The sequence below is a fragment of the Myotis myotis genome, unplaced genomic scaffold (assembly GCF_014108235.1).
Source record: "Myotis myotis isolate mMyoMyo1 unplaced genomic scaffold, mMyoMyo1.p scaffold_m19_p_14, whole genome shotgun sequence".
Lineage (NCBI taxonomy): Eukaryota > Metazoa > Chordata > Mammalia > Chiroptera > Vespertilionidae > Myotis > Myotis myotis.
Window position 1 is genome coordinate 13,785,268 of NW_023416318.1, and position 22,981 is coordinate 13,808,248.

General features: G+C 40.7%; 1 protein-coding gene across 7 annotated transcripts in view; it reads right to left on the reverse strand.

Moving 5' to 3' along the window:
- Positions 1-1,484: 1,484 nt before the first annotated feature.
- ANXA4 (annexin A4) overlaps positions 1,485-22,981 on the reverse strand; it is a 57,920-nt gene continuing 36,423 nt past the window's right edge. For all 7 annotated transcript variants that reach the window (XM_036334254.1, XM_036334257.1, XM_036334252.1 and 4 more), the window contains 9 exons: positions 22,455-22,568; positions 21,268-21,358; positions 19,653-19,732; positions 17,119-17,175; positions 11,284-11,377; positions 8,836-8,931; positions 8,209-8,267; positions 7,005-7,127; positions 1,485-1,672 (listed from right to left, as the gene is read on the reverse strand). In XM_036334254.1, the coding sequence (XP_036190147.1) occupies positions 1,613-1,672; positions 7,005-7,127; positions 8,209-8,267; positions 8,836-8,931; positions 11,284-11,377; positions 17,119-17,175; positions 19,653-19,732; positions 21,268-21,358; positions 22,455-22,568 (774 nt within the window). In that variant the 3' untranslated portion in view covers positions 1,485-1,612. The remainder of the gene's footprint in view (positions 1,673-7,004; positions 7,128-8,208; positions 8,268-8,835; positions 8,932-11,283; positions 11,378-17,118; positions 17,176-19,652; positions 19,733-21,267; positions 21,359-22,454; positions 22,569-22,981) is intronic.

Below are 22,981 nucleotides of genomic sequence, written 5' to 3' on the forward strand. Positions count from 1 at the left end.
TTGGAAATTTCATGCTCTTCTGAGTAGGTATCAAAGCAGAAGTACCATTTCCTATATTTAACTAGAATTACTAAGTATTCATGTAAATAGCTTTTACCAATTGCTTGAGCACTTACTAGTATAATAAGCAAGTAGACACAAATTGAAAAACAAACCCTGATATTTCACCTGTCAAAATACAAATAGTACAGAATGAACAAAGAAGAAAAATATTCTTATTTAATACTAGAGGCCCGATGCACGAAATTCATGCAAGAGTAGGCCTTCACAGCCTTGGTGGCTGCCTGGATCCCTCCCTCGCAGCCTTGGCAGCTGCCTTGATCCTGCAGCTGCAGCCCCTGCTTCGTCTGGAAGGTCATCTGGTTTAATTAGCATATTATGCTTTTATTATTATAGATAAGTGTTCCACTTAGAATGGAGAGCATCACTCATTTTCAGAGAATAAATTAAATACATTATTTTTATGTCATTAAGTAAGAATACCGTTTGGTATATGTGAACATTAGTTTTACAGCAGTAGGTGTACCAGTATATAAGACTAATTATGTTGTTTTTTCCCCCTCAATGTTGTAGTTCTTAATAGAAACTGAGTAACACAAGTCCTTCAAAAATACCTTTCAGGTTTCAGGAAGAAAAAATTCACAAGTGGTAAAGTCGGATAAAGAGTATACCTCATCTTAAAGACACCATGTTTTATTCAAATTATTTTTCCATGATGTATACAAACGGAACTTTTTAATCAAAATAATTATAAAGTTGAAAGACACAGTGCAAATGTAAATGAATACAAATTGACAAAATCCAAAATGATTTAAAAAATTATTTTCAGCACAAAAAAATTTAAGTAAAATTCAGAGCATTACATTCATCTTAAAACTGACTTAAGACATTAACAAAAATATTGTGGAATGTCCAGCATTTATGTTTGGTAACCAGACATATATGATCTGTATACCACAGTTAGAATTTAATTTGTTCAGACAACTTGGTGATTTTGGTATACTTCAAATTGGAGAGAGTAAGTGATCTTAACATAAGATGTGATGGAGGAAGTAGTTCACATCAAACATAGTAAAGATCAACTAATGCTATCAACAAAACCTAAACAAAGAACATTTGTGGGTGCTTTCATACTATGACTATGTGAAATAGGAAATTGGACAGATATTCTTACTAACTAGAAGCTCACAATTTCAAATTAAGAAATGACTAGCCACTTTAAAAATAGAATTAGGAAAGAAAAGTGATTTAGAATAGCCTTCCAGTCTTCCACTTTTATAGATTTTCACCAAAAAAACCCCCCATGAAATAATTTCATATATCCCAATTTCTGTGAAACACAGATGAATCTGTTAAAAACATGGAGCACATTATTATTTCTAATTTTAAATCTCCTTTTAAGTTTTATAAGCTTTGAAATACAAGTTCAGCTTTCAAGCATCATGAGTTATAATTATAGATGAATAATAACACAGTCTATAGCCTAGGAGGCAAATGTAGGCGTTTTAATTTGGAAATAAGTGTTCTGAGATAATGCTAATAGCAGTGTAGAAAAATGAAGTTAAAAAATATCAAGGTTTTGGGAATCCTCTTATCTTCCCAGGATTTCAGTTTAATCATCTCCTCCACAGAGAATTAGCAGAACCTTCCTGTAGTCTCCAGATGTGTCACCCTGAGGGGAGGAAAGCAAAGTTAACAGTCAGATAAATGAGTTCTAAAATGGAATACACAGCTCGAAGTCTCTAGCTTTGTAAAGCTTGTCTGGATTTTTCGCAGAGTTTTAAAAATAACATTTGTTATTGCTTATTACAAAAGTAATACTTGTAATATTACTGTCCGATGAAGAAAGTGAAGACACAAAAGAACATAAAAATCATCCATAATTCCACCATCTAGAGATTACTACTCTTAACATTTTGGTTTGTGCCTATCCTTCCAGACTTTTTTCTATGCATATAGGTTCCTATATGATGGGACTATAGTATTTTATATTCTGATATTTTACTTAATATAGCCTGAATATTTCCCTATTTTAATGCATTAAATATTCTTCTACAGCATCATTAGTTAATGACTACAGAGAATTCCACTGTACATAGGTAAAATAATTTATTTGATCTCCCCCCATTGTTGGATATGTATATTGTTTCTAATTTTGCACTATTACAAACACTGCTGCAATAAATATATCATAGTTCAATTTTTTTGCATTTCCTTGATGATTTACTCAGGATAAATTTTCATAACATGGGAATTACTGGATTAATGATCATGTGTTTTCTTACGCCTTTTGATAAGGGTTGCAAAATAGCCTACATGAAGGTGCTATAATTTCTACATAGAAATTTTTATGGGCTAATTAATAGATCAGTTTTTGCTGGTGCTTCATGGGCACTAAAAAAATGGAATCTGTATTTATAGGGTTCAAAGTTTAATTTACATCTGTTAAAATACATGTAATATATTTTTGTTTATACTTTGCCTCATTGATCTGCCAAAGAATAAGGGTATGTTAAAGTCTCCCTCACATAGTATTTTCATCAATGTCTTATTTTGGAGCCTCGAATGTCTTATTTGTACACTTGAATGCAATTCTATTTGGAACCTAAAGTTTCATAAGAATGTAATCTCTGTTGTGAATCACTGCCTTTATCAATATAAAGTGATCCACTTTTTCCTATTAATGCTTTTTCTTCTTAAATTCTTTTTTTACTTAGAGTATAACCCTACTTTCTTTTTCGTGTTTGTCAAATGTTCTTTTCCCTGGTCTTTTTATAAGCTTCTTTACATGTCACTGTATTATAGTTGTTTCTTATAAATACCATGGAGTTGGATTTTATATTTTTACCTTACCTGAGAGTTTACTTATTTTTATTATAACTTACATTTTTACCTTATTTGTCATTTTTTATTATTTACATATTTTATATTTCTATTATGCCCTTTCTGAAAATTGTTAGTGAATGGGCAATAATTTCCTTATTTTTAGTCTTTTACAGTGTTGTGTGTATGTATACACATATATATTTACATATATATATATATATATATATATATGTAATATAAATTTATTTATAGTGATGTTTCCCCAGGCTAATCAATACAGGATGGGGCAAAAGTAGGTTTACAGTTGTTTATATGGAAAATAATCCTATCTAATAAAAGAGAAACATGGTAATTGGCGTACGACTGCTACCCTTCCCATTGGCTAATCAGGGCAATATGCAAATTAACTGCCAGCCAAGATGGCGGCCGGCAGCCAGGCAGCTTGAAACTAACATGAGGCTTGCTTGCTTCAGTGACGGAGAACTCCAACGTTCCCCGCCTGCCACTGCAGGCCTCTGAGCTGCAACTCTAAGCAACTATGTAACAAAAATAGAAGCTAAACAAAACCCCAGAAACCTGCTTTAGTCCACCGGGCTTCAGCCAGCAGGATCGTAACATTGTAAGCAAAGGCCAGAAACCTACTTTCAGCAGCGGAGGCCTAAGAGCTGGAGCCAAGCCTCAAAGCTAAAGGTGGCCCAGAATAAAAAAATAAAAAAAGGAGTGGTTGGGAGCTTCAGTCACCCCCAGCCTGAAAACAGCCCTCAGCCCCTCACCCAGACTGGCCAGGCACCCCAGTGGGGACCCCCACCCTGAAGGGTGTGTGACCAGCTGCAAACAGCCCTCATCCCCTCACCCAGGCTGGCCAGGCACCCCAGTGGGGACCCCCACCCTGATCCAGGACACCCTTCAGGGCAAACCAGCCGGCCCCCACCTGTGCACCAGGCCTCTATCCTATATTGTAAAAAGGTAATATGCCTCCCAGCACCGGGATCAGTGGAGCCGAGAGGCCTCCTGGCACCGGGATCAGTGTGACAGGGGGCAGCGCCCAAACCCCCTGATCGCCCTGCGGCTCTATGTGTGACAGGGAGCGGGGCCACAACCTCCCTATCCGCCCTGCTCTGTTCATGACAGGGGAAGGTGCCCCAACCCCCTGATCAGCCCTGCTCTGTGCCTGATAGGGGGGAGCTCCCCAACCCCCTGATCGCCCTGAGGCTCTGTGTGTGACAGGGTGCGGCTCCCCAACCCCCTGATCGGCCCTGCTCTGTGTGTGAGGGGTCCCAGACCGCGAGAGGGCACAGGCCGGGCTGAGGGACCCCCCTCCCCCTCGAGTGCACAAATTTTTGTGCACTGGGCCTCTAGTATAATAAATAATAAAACAAGATTAAACTCTGTTTCGCCTACTCACAACTGTTGCCCCACTCCTACTTTTGCCCCACCCTATATTTTTGTACCCCATCATTTTAGTGTCTATATAGTATTACATTGTATGGATGTTCCATAAGTTATTTAAATCACCCCCATTGGTTAATAAAAAATGAGAATATATAATACATTATACACTATAAAAGTATGCCATCCTGGCTGGTTTGATTCAGTAGGTAGAGCATCAGCTCACAGACTGAAGGGTCCCAGGTTCGATTCCAGTCAAGGGTATGTATCTTGGTTTCAGGCTCAATCCCCAGCCCTGGTCAGGGTGCGTGCAGGAGGCAACCAGCTGATGTGTTTCTCTCACATCAATGTTTCTCTATCTCTGTCTCTCCCCCTCCCTTCTACTCTCTTTAAAAATCAATGGAAAAATATCCTTGGGTGACGATTAACCAAAAATAAAAAAATAAAAAAACCCAAAAATGTATGCCATATTATTTATTTAAATATAAATAATATGAAATAATATAACGTAAGTAATGCTACAATGAAAATATAATATTTAGTATATTTTTTAACATTTCACAAAACAATTTTATTCAGATTCTGTCAGATTTCTAAAAATAGATATATAACAAAATTTCCCATTTTGGCCCTTTTTAAGTGTATATATTCAGTGGCACTATTTACATTCACAATGTTGTGCAACCCTTATTGCTATTTCCAAAACCCTTGCATCACCCCAAACAGAAACTGCCACCAAGAAGCAGTAGCTCACCATTTCCCCACTTCCCTAAGTCCCTGGTAGCTTCTAATCCACTTCTGTCTGTATAAATTTACCTATTCTATATACATCATGTAAGTGATATCATACAGTATTTGCCCTTTTGTGTCCGGTTTATTTCACTTAGCATGTTTTCAAGGTTCATCCATGTTTCAGAAACCTCATTCTTTATGTCAATGTCAATGTCAATGTCAATGTCTATGTCTATGTCTATGTCTGTGTCTGTGTCTATGTCTATGTCTGTGTCTATATATCACATTTCGATTATCCATTCACCTGTTGATGGACACTTAGCTTGTTTCCACCTTTTGGCTATTGTGAATAATGTTTGCGTTGGCATACAAATATCTGTTTGAATCCCCGTTTTCATTTCTTTTGAGTATATACCTGGCATGGAATTGCTGGGTCATATGGTAATTATATGTATAACTTTTTGAGGAAGCACCAAACTCTCTTCCACAGTGGCTGCACCATTCTACAGTGCCACTCGCAATGCACGAGGTTCCAGTTTCTCCATATTCTCACCAACATTTATTATTTTCCTTTTTTAAAAAAAATTATAGTCATCCTACTAAGTATGAAGTGGTATTTCATTATGGTTTTGACTTGCATTTCCTAATGATTAATATTGTTGACTCTCTTTTCATGTGCTTCTTTGTCATTTGTATAACTTCCTTGGAGAAATGTCTAAAATGGGTTGTTTATCTTTTTGTTATTGAGTTGTAGTTCTTTATATATTCTGGATAATAAACCTAATTTATCAGCTACGATTTGCAAATATTTTCTCCCATTCTGTGGACTAATGGGCTTTAATTTTATTTTTTTCTAAAGAAATTCCTAAACATGTAATGGCTAAGCAAGAGGTAGAGTTCATCTTTCAAACAGATAATTGCCAAATTGCATCCAGAAAGGTTAGATCCGTGTTATTGTCCTTCCATAAGAGATGGTGAGTTTCCCCCAACCCCTCCCAATGCTGGTTATGAACTCTCCAAATTTTGTGAATATATTAGGTGAAAAATGATTTGTTTTTATTTTCAACTCATTGAATATTCATGAGATTAAGTATTTTTTATAAATTGGCCATTTGTGTTTTGTCTTTCATGAGTGCATATTTAATATCCTTTCCCAGGTTTGTTTTTTGGGGTTTTCTCTTTTTTTTCCCTTAGTGATTTATAGAAGCTCTTAATACAGAGATACCAACCCTATTTTATATGTTATAAATATTTTTTCCCATAACTTTGTTTATGGCCATCTATGAATCTTTAAAGTATTTTATTTACAACTAGCTATATATCGGCTCTGCAAAATAAAGTTGCCTCATAGGCCAGATAGAAATAGAAGCAAGTTCCTGAATAAATAATACTACCATGAAAATCTGTAGCTCAAATCACCTAATAGTTGTACCTCTCCAAGCTCTCAGTAGGATTCAGAATATTTAATTCACAGATCACATCCTGATTTGAATTTGTTGTGCAGGCAACACTAGCTTCTAGGGAAATGGGTCTTGGCTTCATATTCATGGCCTCATAATTTTCCTCCAGAAGCAGAACCCAAATAATGAGGGGTTTTTAGGGATGTGACTCATTTCTCATCACTCCCATGCCATGTTAGCCCGCCCTGAAGTCTAGTGCCAGGAAAAGATGATGGTGCAATACATGATGGTGTATGCTTTCCTATATTCTCAGCAGACCTCACTCGGCCCTGGATCGGATTCTGGAGGATTGGTTTAGTTGCTTATCTTGACAGAGAAATTGTGGCTCTTAAAGTATTCATTAAAATATAATCTTTCTGTGTCTGGGATCAACGTGAAATAATTAGTATATTTACAATGCAAACATTTCCAGCTTCTAACCTGGCAGAGATTGAAACATCTGTGTGAAAGGAGAGAGACTGGAAATTTCTGAATTAGAGTAGCACCTTTAAAGGGAATGGTATCTGCCAAGGAGAGGATAAGAAGTGTCTAAATACCTAGGTCAGAACCCCGTCCTTTCATCAGAGCTTCCCCCGGGGCCAGGGCAAGACTCCCTACCTTGATGAAGGAGTACAGAGACTTTCCATAGAGCCTCTTGAAGTGTGCCCGGATGTCCAACATATCAATCTCCGCTCGAGAAACCATCACTCTGATAAGGGTGTCATCATCGGTGCCCAAGCCCTAGGGAAGAGAACAAGATCCCACCCTATTAAGGTCTAGATGGTTTCCATTCAGCGCTCTTTAGTCTGTCAGGGCAAGACTGTGCATGACTCTCCTGATGATGTCCTTTATGCCACGACCTAAGGGGCATGTGGAATACCTCTCCTCACCAACTCACCTTCCCAATCCTCTGTTCTCACACTCTAGACATACCCTGTGTTCTCCAGCTACAAGCTTTGCTTGCAATGATTCCTTCCCACCCATCCAACCCACGGTATCCTTTCCTCCCCACCCTTTCTCCCATGTAATATCTTCCAATGTCAAACTTCCTTTAAGGTCCTGCTTAAACATAACAATTTCTTTATATATTCTTTTCTGATCTACACCTAAAAACACCAAATGTTTGAAAAAAAAATACCCTATCCTCTCTGTTCCTGTAACGTTTTGATCTTCAATTACTGTATTGCATTCTATTTTGTTCTTATTGGTGTTTTGCACATACCTGCCTTCCCCACAAGGCTAGAAGTTCTTTGAGAGCAGGGACTACATTTTCATCTTTCCTGCACTGCCCTGGTTCCCAGCAAAGGTACCGGCATAGAGTACAATGCATGGTTAGGAGCTTGAGTTCTAAAGCCAAACTGCCAGTGTGTGCATCCCAACTCCAGTATTTCTTCAATGAGGACCCTGGCAAATTGCATATCCTCTCTATCCCTCAGTTTACTCATCTGTAAAATGGGGGTTGATAATAGTACCTACCTCATAAGGTTGTTTTGGGAATAAAACTAATCTACATGGTTTCCTCACCAAAATGTATACATACTTTAACAGCTGGTAGCTCAATTTTGGAAATGAAATGTATTTTAATAAGCATAGTCTTTATGATTATTCAAAGTATACATATACATTTTTGGGGACACCCTATATATGCAGAGTATTAGAATGATCACACATTATAAGTACTCAATAAATATTACCTAGTAGTATTATTAGCAGGCACTCAGTGAAGTATTGATCAATTAAACTGAATATATTAGACTGATTTTGTCTTATTTGGACACAAGACAAGTCAGAGCCATTCAGATGCTTAAAAAGAAGCCTTTACCTTCATAGATTTATAAAGCCTTTCAGCAAAATATGCAGATTTGTTCCTCATGCACTTTACTGTTAAGAGATTAAAAAAAAGAAATGAAAAGATTACCGATAAAATCTATGAGAAAACATGACAGTTGTTCCTTCTGTTTCTATAAACTATGAAGTAGTATCTCTTTGTCAGAAAAATTGTAGCCAAGCAATGTTTTATGAAGACAGGCTATGCTGAAAGCACTTTCACAGATGGGAAGCACTCATTTATTGTCAAGTTCCTGGAGAAGTAATTAATAAAGGCCATTAAAGCAAAAGGCAGCATATAGTTTAAAAATGATTACCATCTCTACCATATGAAGTTATTCGTTTTAACCATTCACAGACTTATAAGTTGCAGCTAGTAAAGGATTATGTTTCTCATACCCTTAAGTACAAAGGCACAGAGGTTATAAAATATATAAAGCCACATGGTACAATGAAAATCAGGTTTGAATATAATAGTTCTTGTTTAAAATTGTGGGTCACAGCATGAGTGATTTAAACAATTTTTTTTATCCCTGAAAAAAATTACTACATCCCATGACTACAAACTGATAGCAAAGTCTATAAACATTTGTTTCTCCACCCCAACCCATGCCAAGCTTACCTATGGCCAGCAGGGCATCTTCGAAGCTACCAGATGTTTCAGATTTAATACTCTGTTCGATATCCTTCTGTGATATCCTTTTGTATTCATCAAATACTACAAACAATAACAAAATGGAATTACAAATAATAAAAAAAAGAACAGAGGACATTAACATTTATTGAGAGAATGAGCACCTTTAACAAGATCACACTATTCTTTGGCATATTTCTGGAAGGAGCTAATTAGCAATGGGGTGGAACCCAGGAGGCCTGTGGTAAGTGGAATGAGCCTGAGGAGAGGAGGATGTCAGACAAGTCTGTTCCCTTCTCTGAGACCCCGTTTTCTCACGCATCAAATGGGGATAACCTTCGGAGAGATCTGCTTTCTGTTCTCATTGTTTCCGTAATCAGATGAATGTGTCTTTTTATAATTTTGGCCTTGGCAATCACCCATTATCCTCCTTTTGGCTCATCAAAACTAGAGCAATCCAACCTCTTCAAAATTGGTTGCATCTTTTAATCGATTTTAACATACTGACATTTTTCACTTTTTTTGTCAAGTTTTTGAACGTGATAAATGTATCTTCCTCTCTTGCTGCCTTCTTAGAGTGGATACCTGTTTTGTTTATCATCTTAGCATCACCTTCTTTGGGATGCTGGCCTCCCAATAGTGTGATTCTCACAGGGCTGTCAATCCAAGAACATCCCTGTCCCTCAACATATACCATAAGCTCTACCGAATCAGTGAGCAGTTCACCCAGCTAGCACCAATCAGTCTCACGCTCCTGGGAATGTTTAAATTGAGTACAGAGATCTTGGGGATGGCCAAAATCACGTTCAGAGAACAAAAGAATCACCTGGGGGACCTGTTAGACTTCTGGAGGGTCACTCTCAGAGGTTGTTCTAAGTCAGCCAGACTCAAGTAGGGGTTCAAGAATCAGCATTTTCCATGGAGACCAGACTTTGGGAAACTGCCTTAGAAATAAAATCCATGACTCCCTCCTAGTGAGACCCCCCAGATCTGCTTTTATTTCTGTTCTTCCTGGAGTTGTTCAGCTCTCCCTTCAATTCAATAAGCCACCAATAGTCTCCATTTTCCCTCTTGTCCCATTCTATACTATTTCCTTTTTTAAAAAATCTTAAATTGGAATCAGTGTATATTGCTTGGAATAAAAAAATCTAATTGACACATTTTCTAAACCTCAGTCTTTTTCACTGTAAAATGGGGAAAATAATAGCTGTTCCATTGGGATGTTGAACAAACAACGCTTATAATATGCTTAGCACTAACACCTAGAAGTTGGAGAATTAACAAAACCTTAGTTACGAATTCTTCTTATTATTGTTGGTGGGTAAGAAACTTATAAAGTTTTCTTTATTAAAATAATGCTTAGAGTATTTTCTTCCAGTGGCTTACAAACAGATTATTTTATAACTGCCCAACTATTGACTTGTGCTTGGAAGTGAAATTTGTTACAGATGTATTTGCATGAAATCAACTTCTGAGGACTTGCAGTTTTTGGAAAGTACCACCAGGGGGAGATTTGTGTTATTAGCACAGTAATCAGGCAAGGCAAGGCAAAGGAACAGGGAGCTGTCAGAAGGTGGTGCATCTGGTGTGTGACATAGTCCATGACACTTATTAACGGAGTAGTCACCTATTTCTCGTCACTGTGGAACATCTGAAATAATTCCAACTTCCAAATGTGTTGTAATTTTCAATTACTTCGTTTTCAGTTTTGCAAACTCATTCTCAAATTTCCCACAAGTTTTGCAAATTGTGATTATAAGGCCACAGTGGGTTTATAAAATTATGACATTAGCATAAAGACATAAAGAGCTTATAAAAAATGAAATATCTTATTAAACTCTCATTGCTGTTTACAAGAAGAAAATAAACCTGACAACAAATATTCTACAATTGTTTGGTATATTTTCCCCAAAGAAGTTAAAAGCACATGATGTAGACTAGCATTGTCAGAAGCAAATTAGACACATTCCATTTAGGAAATAAAATCTAAATTATCCACTGTTCACTGATGGAACACACCCCCCAAAGAGATCACGTCTGTTAGTTTTACAACCGGGATGTTAAATAGGAATAAATGCCAACCAACATTTATTTCTATCTTCTTGCTCGCTGATGTACTGAAGGTTTTTTCTTATGTAACTCAATTTAAATAGAGCTGCTCTAGAAAAAGGGTTGACTATGAAAGTTGGTTTACTATGAACAGGAATGCCAAACTTCTATGAATACATCTGTTAATTATTCATCGTTGATCTTTCAGAAATTGGCCCTCATGCACATAATTACACTCACACATTTCCAAGGTAAGACATGTAAGACAGTCCAGGACAATCAGTGTTTGCAGCAAATAAAGGAGGAAAGGTTATCCACTAATTATGGGCAATATAGTGTTCACTAGCTTTCAAACAGGTTCTTTGGAGGATGAAGCCAGCGCCTTACCATGCAACAGATGATTTCGATTCCGGGAACAGAGAACAGTTAGAAATTTCACCTCGTCTGTCCCCCATTTCTTCTCTCCAGCCTCATACAGGTCCTGAAGCCAAATAAAGCACAAGTTTAAAACACCACAGAGAAGGTGCCAGCACATATCCACATTATTTCCAGAACTTAAAGAGCTGAGATGGCTTAGTTTGATTTTGCTGGAGATAGTAGAAGAGTTATTGGTGGTGAGTGGTAATGACTCAGGATTTTTCCTCAGGTATATAACTAACGGGACCCTATAAAATCTCACGAGAGTCAGGGCGGTCACATGCAGACGACATGGTTCTGTCTTAAGAGCTAAAAGGCATGCTCTAGATTTGGGTTGTCCTCTACAATAGCCACTAGCGACATGTGGCTATTTAAATTGTAATTAATTAAAATTAAATAAAAAAATAAAAATTCAACTCCTCAGCCTCCCAGCCACACGTCAAGTGCTCTGGCCACATGCGGCTAGTGGCTGCTCATAATAGTGCAGAGTAGAACATTCCACACATCGCAGAAAGTTCTATCGGACAGCACTGCTCTAAAAGGAGTTGTGATTTGCTTGGGGCTACAAAGGTCTCACAGTAAAACCAAGACCCATCAGTAATGACTTATATTCCAACCAGGTAGGAATATAAGAAATTGATTCTACTTGCTTTAGCTATGCTATTGGTAAATCGACACAACTGTTCATATCACCTCACATCTATTAGGATGGCTGCTATTAAAAAAAAAAAAGTACCAACAAGGTTGTGGAGAAATTGGAATCCTTGTGCATTGTTGGTGGGAATGTAAAATAAGGCAGCCTCTGTAGAAAACAGTATGGCCGTTCTTCAAAAAATTAGAAATAGAATTACTATATGACCCAGCGATCCTATTTCTGAGGATATATCCAAAAGAATTGGATCTTCAGAAGATATTTGTATACTCATGTTCTTCAGAAGATATTTGTATACTCATGTTCATAGCAGTGTTATTCACAATAGCCAAAAGGTAGAAGCCACCCAAATGTCCATCGACACATGAATGGATAAATAAAACGGGCTATATGCATACAATGGAATACGATGTATCCTTAAAAAGAAATTATGACAACATGGATGAACGTTGAGGACATTATGCTAAGTGAAATAAGCCAGTCATAAAAAGACAAATATTGTATGATTTCACTTATATATGAAGTGTCTAGAGTAGTCAAACTCATAGAAACACAAAGTAGAATGGTGAGTGGCTGAGGAGTGGGGAAAATAAACTGTTTAGTGGGTATACAGTTTCAATTTAGGAAGAGGAAAAGTTCTGGAGATTGGTTGCAAATGTGCATAGAGTTAACACTACTGAATGTACACTTAACATGGTTAAGACGGTAAATTTTACTAGTATGTTATGTGTATTTTATTTAAAAAATGTTTTAAAACCCTACTGTTCATTTATAATGAACAGCTGGCTTGTTAATTTTTTCAAAATGCCCTTGACACATTTTGTCATTCATTGGGCTTACCTCCAAATACTCATCTATTTCTTCCCTTCTTTCTCTAATTGCCTAATTGCTTTAGTGCCAACTCACAGAATCATGAAATTTTAAAGCTGGGAGGACATGAAGTGTTCATCTAATTCAGTGTTTTCCAACTTTTAATTTGAGCAGACTTGTCTGCTTCAATCAACTGGATGGAGGGGGTAAATAGGGAACATCTGTAATACTGTCAACAATAAAAAATAAGCCTAAAAAAAAGTTATGGTGGAAGTGACACTGATTTCTGAGGCTAGAGATCATAAAAGGTCAGGCAGCTCTGTCTGAGTTCCTGACCCACAGAATCCATGGGCATAATAAAATGGTGACTATTTTTATGTCACTATGTTTGAGGTGGTTTGCTAAGCAGCAATAGTAACTAGAACATGTGGATAAAGAAACAATTTACAATCTGTCACAGAATGATACTTTTGTAAAATACCATAAAAATGACCTTAAAAAGAGTAACCTTTTAAATAATGGGTGGAAATTGTATTTTTTGTGTTAAAATCTTTTTAATACCTAGTGAGGTTGAACAACTTTTGTGTATTTGCCATTTCTATTTTTAATTGTTTGAGTTGCCTGTTAAAGTCCATTGCCCCTACACCTGGAAACTATATAAGTTTATTAACCAAAGTCACCCCAATAAGTTCAATAAAAAGTCTATTGTCCATTTATTAAAATACTAGAGCATTCTTATGCTCTAGTATCACAATATATGTTAAGCTTATTTATACATAAGGTGAAACTTTTCCCCATTCTATCATTTGACCTTGAATTTTATTTCTGGTATTATCTGAAAAATTTGTATGATGTTGTTGTGAGATTATATATATATATATATATATATATATATATATATATATATTTTTTTTTAATTGATTTCAGAGATGAAGGGAGAGGGGGAGAGAGATAGAAACATCAATGATGAGAAAGAATTATTGACTGGCTGCCTCCTGCATGCCCCTACTGGGGATCGAGCTAGCAATCCGGGCATGTGCCCTTGACCAGAATCAAACCTGGGACCCTTTAGTCCACAGGCCAATGCTCTATCCACTGAGCCAAACCAGCTAGGGCTTTGTTGTTTTTGAATGTAGCCAAACTACCAGCCATTTTCCTTTATGGTTTGTCTTGTGTGTCAGGCATATAAAATCCTTTCCCAGTTCCAGATTAAAAAATATTTAACATTGTGTTATAGTATCTTTCTGATCTCATTTATTTACATTAAACACTTAATCTATTTGGAATTCATTATGACATGAAAGTTGGGATCTAACTTTTTTCTTTCCCAAATGGTTAGTCAGTTGTCCCAACTCCACTGAGTACTCTGTTTTCCTCAGATTTAGAATGCTGCCTGTCTATTCCCACAGAGGCTTGGTTCTGCTCTTATACTTTCTAATCACTCCTTGGGATCTCACATTCTTACACCAAGACCACATTCCTTAATTTATTTTTTACCTTTATTATACCTTTAAGTACGTATCAGTACAAAGTTTTCCACATCCTTTTTGTCACGGTTCTAATCGCCATCATTTTCCCTCTACATTCCTCCTTTTCTCTAATTGCTTCATCCTTTTCTTCTGAATTCTGGAGATATTTTTTCTGTATAGCTTTCCACAACAATAATTCCATTTTCAGCAAAATCATTTTAAATCATTCCTGCTTCTAATGAACTTTAAAATCCTGGTTTTCCCTGTTTTATCTAAGAACAGTTCTCCTCAACTCATCTAGCTCCCCTTTTCAAAGCACTCTGCTTGCCCTTCGCCCAGCTCCTGTTCAGCTCTGTTACTTTCTCACTGCATCTTTATTTAAAGCTCTCATTTAATTATAACCCATGTTTTCCCTCAATTATTTTAGGGCCCAAAGCAATCTGGCATCTTTCTCTTTCTTACAGCGTGACCCTATTTGGTTCCCTTCATGCCTCAGTTTGTTTATAGGCCACATGGCGTTTGAGGTGAGAATCTGTTGATTTTCAAGCTCTTTCATCCTTAAATGATGAGCAGTCTATGCAGACCTGATCCCCACCAACCCCCCAAACACACAGCCCCGGAACAAGGTGAGTGGATTCTTCTAGGAGCTCCTCACTTTTCATTTGGATGAATTTCAAGCAGGAGCACGTATAGCTAGTCCACTGAGGGCAGCCGAGACACAGCACAAGTCTTCTCTGCGGAGTTTCTTCCTGTTTTCATGAAGCCTGCTCCCAGCTGGAGGGAGCTTAGCCTCTTTTCTGGGACAGGGTGGCCCTCCTGCGCCCTTGGCCCAGGTTTGCTGCCCATCTGGCATTGTAATGGCCCTCCTCCGTCGTTTCCAGTGCTGAAGCAGGTTTCCCTATTTTTACATTTCCTGGTCCTCCCCCCCCCCACACGGCCCCCCAGAACAAGGGAATCAAATCTGGGCCATCTTCTAGCAAAAGCTTTGAAGGGCATTTTTAATATATCATGACTTTCTTTTTAAAGTAGGAATTCTGAACACTACCTATTATTTCCACTTTGTGCTAGTTTCATCTCAAGAACAGAAAAGATTGAACTGGTTAGATAATAGCCTCTACATTGTAAAATTTCTACCTTTTATAAGTAATTACTACCAAATTCCACCTGACCTGATCATTCTCCTCATCTCAAACTCATTTACTTTGCTACATCCAAATCCGGCTATAATAGCCAAGGTCTGCCAATGATACCCTTGTTGCTGAAGCAAATTAAAGAGCAAAGATTGACAAGGTTTTTCTTGTCAAACAGCCCAATTCTACCAACCTTGTGATCTTGGACTAGTTATTGAAATATCCGCATCAGTTTCCTAATCTTTAAAACAGATGTAATAATCTCTGCCCAGGTTTGCCGTAAGGAAAACATGTACAGTAGTTAACACAATGCTTGGCACTTAGCAAACCCACAAAAATTTGATAATGAATATAATGTTTCAGGAGTAAATTGCTCACTAAGTCTTCATTTAATTTGGGACTCACCTGGGCTCCGGAGGTTCCTTCCAGCATGCCCCCACATGCTCTCCTTGAGGTAGCTGACATTCACAAAAGCATTCAAGAGTTCCATTGTTTTCAATACCTTCTCCCTCCTCAAAGCTTCTGGATTGAAGGCAATTTCCTGTGTCTCCTGGGTGGCCTGCGCCTCCCTGAGTCCTCAGAATGCTACCTGTCTATGACACACATACCCCTCTCTCCTCTAGGGACAGCAACAGGTTCTTGCCTGCAGAATCCACAGTGGCTCATACCTCACATACTGAATGGGACTAGTCCTCCTCTATGGTTGTATATCCAACTGCCCAGGCTCAAGTCCCAGTTCTGCCATATATTACCTCTATGAACTCGAGCAAGGAACTTGACTTCTCTGAGTCTCCATTTCCACCAAATAGGGGGAACAACACTTACTTCACACGAATACTACACGGATTCAATGACATACACCATATCAAGAGCTAAAACAGCTGAAGCCGGTTTGGCTCAGTGGATAGAGCATTGGCCTGCGGACTGAAAGGTCCCAGGTTCGATTCTGGTCAAGGGCATGTACCTGGGTTGCAGGCACATCCCCAGTAGGAGGTGTACAGGAGGCGGCTGATCGATGTTTCTCTCTCATCGATGTTTCTAACTCTCTATCCCTCTCCCTTCCTCTCTGTAAAAAATCAATAATATATATATATATATATATATATATATATATATATATAAAAGCTAAAACAGTGTTTGGTACCCGGTAAAAGACCCACTTTTTAAAATTTTTTTAAAAATATATATATTTTATTGATTTTTTACAGAGAGGAAGGGAGAGAGAAACATCGATCAGCTGCCTCCTGCACACCTCCCACTGAGGATGTTCCCACAACCAAGGTACATGCCCTTGACCAGAGTCAAACCTGGGACCCTTCAGTATGCAGGCCAACGCTCTAGCCACTGAGCCAAACCAGTTAGGGCAAAAGACCCACTTTTTATCAGCTATTATTATTAGTGTTATCTGGCCATAGTAAATAGACCAAGGGTTGCCCTAACCAGTTTGGCTCAGTGGATAGAGCATTTACCTGCGGACTCAAAGGTCCCGGGTTCGATTCCGGCCACATCATGGCCCCAATGTCAAGAAATCTAGAATCCAGGGGTGCTTATATAATGATGCCTCATGCCACCCGCAAGCCCCAGGTTTTTCTGAAAGAAACTTGTGCTTATACATTATCGGTGAGGATTATTTTTCTTAACATATCCCAGCCAGACCAATATGCACTGAAATATAAGAGGGGGTTCACCAATTAAGGACTGTCTTACTGGCAAAAGAGAAGAAAGAAGCTGCAGTTCTACTCACCTGGGCATCCTGCCTCATGAGATCATCATCCAGGAAATTGCTTTCATCCCTGCCACCCTGAGGATGGGAAAAACAAACCAAAGAGAACGAGAGGGTAGTCACGAAGATTTGGAGAAGACAGAATGTCTGGGAACCCAATGACACGATAACAAGGCAGAATGCCACCAGGAGTCACACTTCCAGCCTAGGGAGAAAGGACAGACATCCTCTGAGGGTGCCTGCGCTTTTCCTGTGGCTCTGATCAGAGCCGAGAGGACATTACCAGCGGGAGAGCCCTGCTGCACCGTCTCTGCAACATTAGAAAGGGAAGGGGAATGAGTGCTGCCTGCTGACTGCTCACTCCACGACTACCTCCCTCCGCCCCCCAGTCCTGCCTCTTTCCAGCGGATTCAAGCCTTTGGAACCGGCAAGTCTACACGGATGAATTCTGCCAGATGGGTTGGAACAGAGGAGAATCAAGAATGTCTGGGACCAGCCAGCAGGGGGGGCTGAAGGAGCACATGAAAACATGCCCCTTTGACATCACCAGGGCACCAGGGCAGGAGGAATGCTAAAGAGTGGCAAAACAGGCTACTTTCCTCTGGTTTCTCAGACTATATTTATTGCTATGCTGTCTCAATATTCTATGGTCTAGGCATGGTGCAGCAGAACCTATCTATAAATATAAAAAGCCAGCAACCAGAACGCCATAACGACCTGAACAACTGGTCGCTACGGCGCCGGCCTACTGCGGCCAGCAAACTGCCCGATCGGGGGCGGGGCCAGCCAGCCAATCTCCTGCAGCCCCTCCCCCGGCTGGCCCTGCCCCTGATAGCCCCTCCTACCCCAACCTCCTGCAGCCCCACTCCCGATTGACCCCCACCCCCAGCCAGCTCCACCCCCAGTTGGCCCCTCCCCCCACCAATTGGGGATGGGGTTGGCCAGCCAACCTCCCACGGCCCCTCCCCAGCCACTGACCTCCGATTGGTCCCCCCCACCCCATTTGGGGGCGGGGCTGGCTGGCCCACCACCCACAGCCCCTCCCCACAGCTGGCCCTGCCCTCAATTGGCCCCCCCCACCCCAATCTTCTGCCATCTCCTCCTACCCCCGACAGGCCCGGCCCTGATCTGCACCAACTGGGGGCCAGGCCGGCTGGACCCCACCAGTGCACGAATTTGTGCACTCGGCCTCTAGTGGTAAATAGGAGGAAAAGGGGGAAAATGGGTAAGAAGTAAGAAATGCCAGCTGCATTACTAAGTAAATATCAGAGGCAGAGCAAGATGGGAGTTGGCAATGATTTCCAGGGTTTTGCTTTGAACAACAACAATATTAACAAAAAAAGACAAGTCAGGAAGAACTAATGTGGAGGCAAAATGAGTTTAGTTTAGGAGGACCAATTTGAGGTGATGGCAGAATATCTATAAGGAAACCTCTAAAAAGCAGCGAGAAATGAATTTCACACTTAGGAAGGAGGTCAGGGATAAAGATATAATTGGGAAGTCATGTGAAATATCTTGTGTATCATCTCTTTTCTGGCACCCCTGCTCCCACACTAGCCCTGAACTGCTTTATTTCTCATATAGACTATTGAGGCGACTTTCTACCTCGTCTTCCAGCCTCCAACTCATTGCCATGACAATTAATCTTACCCACGACTATTACATTACTCTTGTAAAAATGCAGTTCTAACCGCATCATTCTACTGCTCCCAACCCTTCAGTGGCTCCCTACTGCTCTCCAAAGAAAGTGTAACTCTTCCTAACATAGAATCCCAGTTCATCCTTCCATCTTGTTAACAGAATTACCAGCCTGGCTGCTCAGTCTGTTGTTCCCAGATCACACCCCGTGTTTCCTGCCTCCTTGCCTTCTTCTTGCTTTTTTCTTGTCTGGAATGTACCCAGCCACGCCTCTGCTTCTTGACATCCTAGCAAGACTCCAAGTCCTCTCTGAACCTGCACCTCTGCTGTGAAGCCTTTTGTTTGCTTCTGTAGCCAAAGTTCTCCTTGAACCTTCCTTTTACTCTGTGTCTCTCCTTAGAAACGTATGCTTCAAGCCTTTATAGCAACCATGTGCCTGATATATTCCCTATGATAATACTGGAGGCCCAGTGCATGAATTCGTGCCCGGGTGCGGTCTGGCCGGCCTGCCGCGATCAGGGCTGATTGGGCCAGGCTGGCCGGGCTGAGGGGCCAACCGCCCCCTGGTTGAACTCCCGGTTGAACTCCAGTCGAGGGGACAATTGCATGTTAGCCTTTTATTGTATAGGATACTCCTAAAGCCCAGGAACTGCCTGTTAATCATCCTCATAACTCCCAATGCATTAAGTCATAAGGAGACCAGGCTGATATTAGGTACTTGTACATACGAATTAGAACCAATGAATGTACATATCTAGTCAGAGTTTCTAAAGGAGAGAAGATAAACCACCACAGAGGCCCAAGAATGTGCACATTTGGGAAGCTGAAAGGATAAGACAGCCTGGAAACGGGAATACAGGGAGCATGCCAATAAGCCCAACCCCTATCAGAAGCAGCCAGCAGAGGGCGCCACTCACCGCGGACAGAGACACCAGGACCCGCTGGAACATGAAGGACGTGTCAGAGCGAATGTCATCTTCAAGGCTCCTCCCGTATTCTAGCAAGAAAGTAAGATTGGCCACATCAGGACAGAGCCCTGTTTGGCGCTGTGCCACACTCCAGAGCCTTCTGTCCCCTCCGGGAACAGCCTGTTTACCCGGGCAGCTCCTCATGAGGTTTTTCACTTCATGCACAGTTTCCCAAAAACAACTCTGGTAAAATGGACACCATAAGGGCAGCTTGTCACTATAGCGGAAACAAGATGTTCTTGTTCCTTACAGTCGGAGGTGGAGAAGGCTGGGCCGAATCCTCACTGCTCCTACTCTTGAGGGGGCTGTCTAAACAGTTTTCAGCGACGGAGAGAACAGTAACCATTGAAAAACAAATACAGTGGGGTTTCAGAACCACGTTTGGGAACACGCTGGGGGTTGTCAAGCCCAGTTCTAGCACGTGCCTTTTCTGCCATGTCACTCAGTTAAGCTCCAACCCTTACAGCCCTCTAGCCGCCCTTCTCATGGGGGGGGGGGGGGGGGTGACCTGCCTTCGGCAGACGTGGCATCCAGTGTAGAACCAAACTCCCAAGGTTTAGAACAGCCTTCTCTAAACACTTACCAAAAAACCATTATTTTTTTTTGTTTTCTTTCTACCAAAGTAGTACATATTTATTACAGAAAACTTAGGAAAAAGTAAGTAAGTAAAATGCAGGGGTGGGTGGGAGGATTAAAAACAAAAAAACCCACCTCACCATAATCTAATCACCCAAAAATAATTATTGATCACATTTTGGTGCATATCCTTCCTTATGTTTACCCCACATACCCATATTATTGTTCCTTCTATTAAAAAGATGGGATCATGTCATACTATTTTATGATTTGTAGTTTTCACTTATCCATATACCATACTATTTAATGTAACTTAATAATATCCCACAATATACATTTGATGACTACGTAATAGTCTGCTGTGTGGGTGTACCGTATTTTATTTAGCTAATCTGCTAAACTGTTGGACATTTTTAGCTAATATAACAAATACCGAATAAACACTATGAGATCTAAACCTTTGTGCATTCTTTATTATATCCTTAGGGCAAAAAGGCAGGCATCATTTCAGGCTCTTCATATGTACCAGCCTCTGGAGATTTTTAAGAAGGGAATAATGGCTATCTTCCTGAGATGGCTGGAGGACATACAGTCCAGTCTGAATGAAGGTAAGGAGTTGGGCGAGAGAGCCCCTCCAGGCCATTCCCTGGAATGCTAAGATTCACTGGTGCCACCACTTTTGAACACGCACCTTCGATTCCCTGATGATAAGAAACAGCTTTCCAGCTTTCAGAGTAATGAATGGTAGTAGGTCCCTTAGGCACTGGGTAGCCAACGTAGAGCAACAAATTCCCCTGAGAAGTCATGGGAAGCCAACAGACAATCATTTGTCTGGACAGGGACCTGCCTTGCCATGGAGCTTAGAAGTGAGGACCCCTCGTAGTGTTGTTTCTATGAAGAAAGTCTGACCCGTGGGAACCTGCCATTGCTAGGCTAGTTCTCAGATCACCAAGAAACCTCAACCAGGGCCCCTGAGGGTGCTACATACGCAGTTGGTAGGTCTCGTTGATGCGCCGGATCTCCTCAGGTGTCCGGGAGGCCAGGATCTCGATCAGGCAGCCCTCATCCGTGCCAGCCCCCTGCATGGGAAACCCAGAGGAGAGGACTTTGTGAGTCAGTTCACAAAGCCCAGGCCCAGAGAGAGAAGGAATAGAACCAGGAATCTGCAGAGAATAAAGACTACCCACAGGGTTCTAGCGACAGGATTTTCTCCTTTTTCATTGTCCTGCTCAAATTCCAACGCATATACAGTGGTCACTGCTAGTGAAACAAACATGTGTGGGTGTTTCTATGTGTTGGTTACTGTGCCAGGGTAGGCAGTTTCCGTTCTCCAGGGGCTTACTCTCCCCTAGATCGGGCTGTGCTTCCCCTTGGAAGGCAGAGTCTTCAGGCAAAGGCTGTTATGTCCTTGTTTTTCAAGAACCTTGTTTTTCAAGCACCATCCATGAGACTAAATATTTATTGACACGGTTGAGGAGAGTACTTGGATTTGTAGGTTAAACTTGGTCATTAAAAATCAGCAGAGCCCTGGGCTGAAGCACAGTGGCTTGGCGTCCAGGGAGGCTGAGAACGCTTTTCTGCCAGTTCTGAGCCTGCAGCAGACCCAGAGGCCCCCAAGGTGTCAGTTGCAAAGTTTCATGTCTCAAACGTAGCTAACACGGCATGAAAGCTTCTGGAGCGAAAACAACAGCACCATAACCACTCCCTACGGAGCCACAGGAAAGAGAATAATTCCATACCTTTTGGGAAAACAACTTTTTAAAAAAATATATATATATTTTTATTGATTTCAGAGAGAAAGGGAGGGGGAAAGAGAGACAGAAACATCAATGATGAGAGAGGATCATTGATTGGCTGCCTCCTGCACGCCCCCAAATGGGGATCCAGCCCACAACCCGGGCATGTGCCCTGACCAGGAATCAAACCGTGACCTGCTGGTTTATAGGTCCACGCTCAACCATGAAGCCCCATCAGCCGGGCTGGAAAAGAACTTTTAAGTTACAATTGCTATAGTGTAATGCCATGTTTTTAAGTTGTCATCAAGGAAGGAAAATCTTTCTCCTAGGCCTCAGCCCCACTCCTCCCCTCTCAGAGGGCCTTTGTCAGGGTTTCAGGAGAAAGCTCGTAGCATTTGCACCAGCAGCATGGGGAGCGCGAGAGGAGAAAAGCACAGACCTTCATGGCCCTTCGCAGCTCCTCCACATCGTACAGCACGGTGGGCGTCATCATCCCCACGATCACACGCTCAAACTTGCCAGTCAGTTCCGACTTCAAGTCATCTATCAGGTCCTGCAACGCAAGAAAGCAGCTTGCTTAACCGCTACGGGAACTCAAACTAGTCGCTCTCCAAGTGTGGTCCCTGGGTCTTCGCAACCCTTTCAGTGGACCTGCAAAGCCAAAGCTATCTTCATAATAACACTAAGACATCATCTGCCTCCTCACTGTCCTTCTCTCACAATTGTAGAGTGGAGTTTTCCAAAGACTATTTGATATATCAACAAATCTACAAGTATGTTAAAAGGCTATTAAGATACTCCTCCCTTTTGCAACTACATATCTGTACAAAACCAGGTTTTCTTCATATACTTCAACCAAAACCACACAATAGCAAACAATGAAGAAGCAGATATAAGACTCTAGCTGTCTTCCAATAAGCCAGGCAACACAGAACTTTGAAAAATACTATAAAACAATGCCAATCT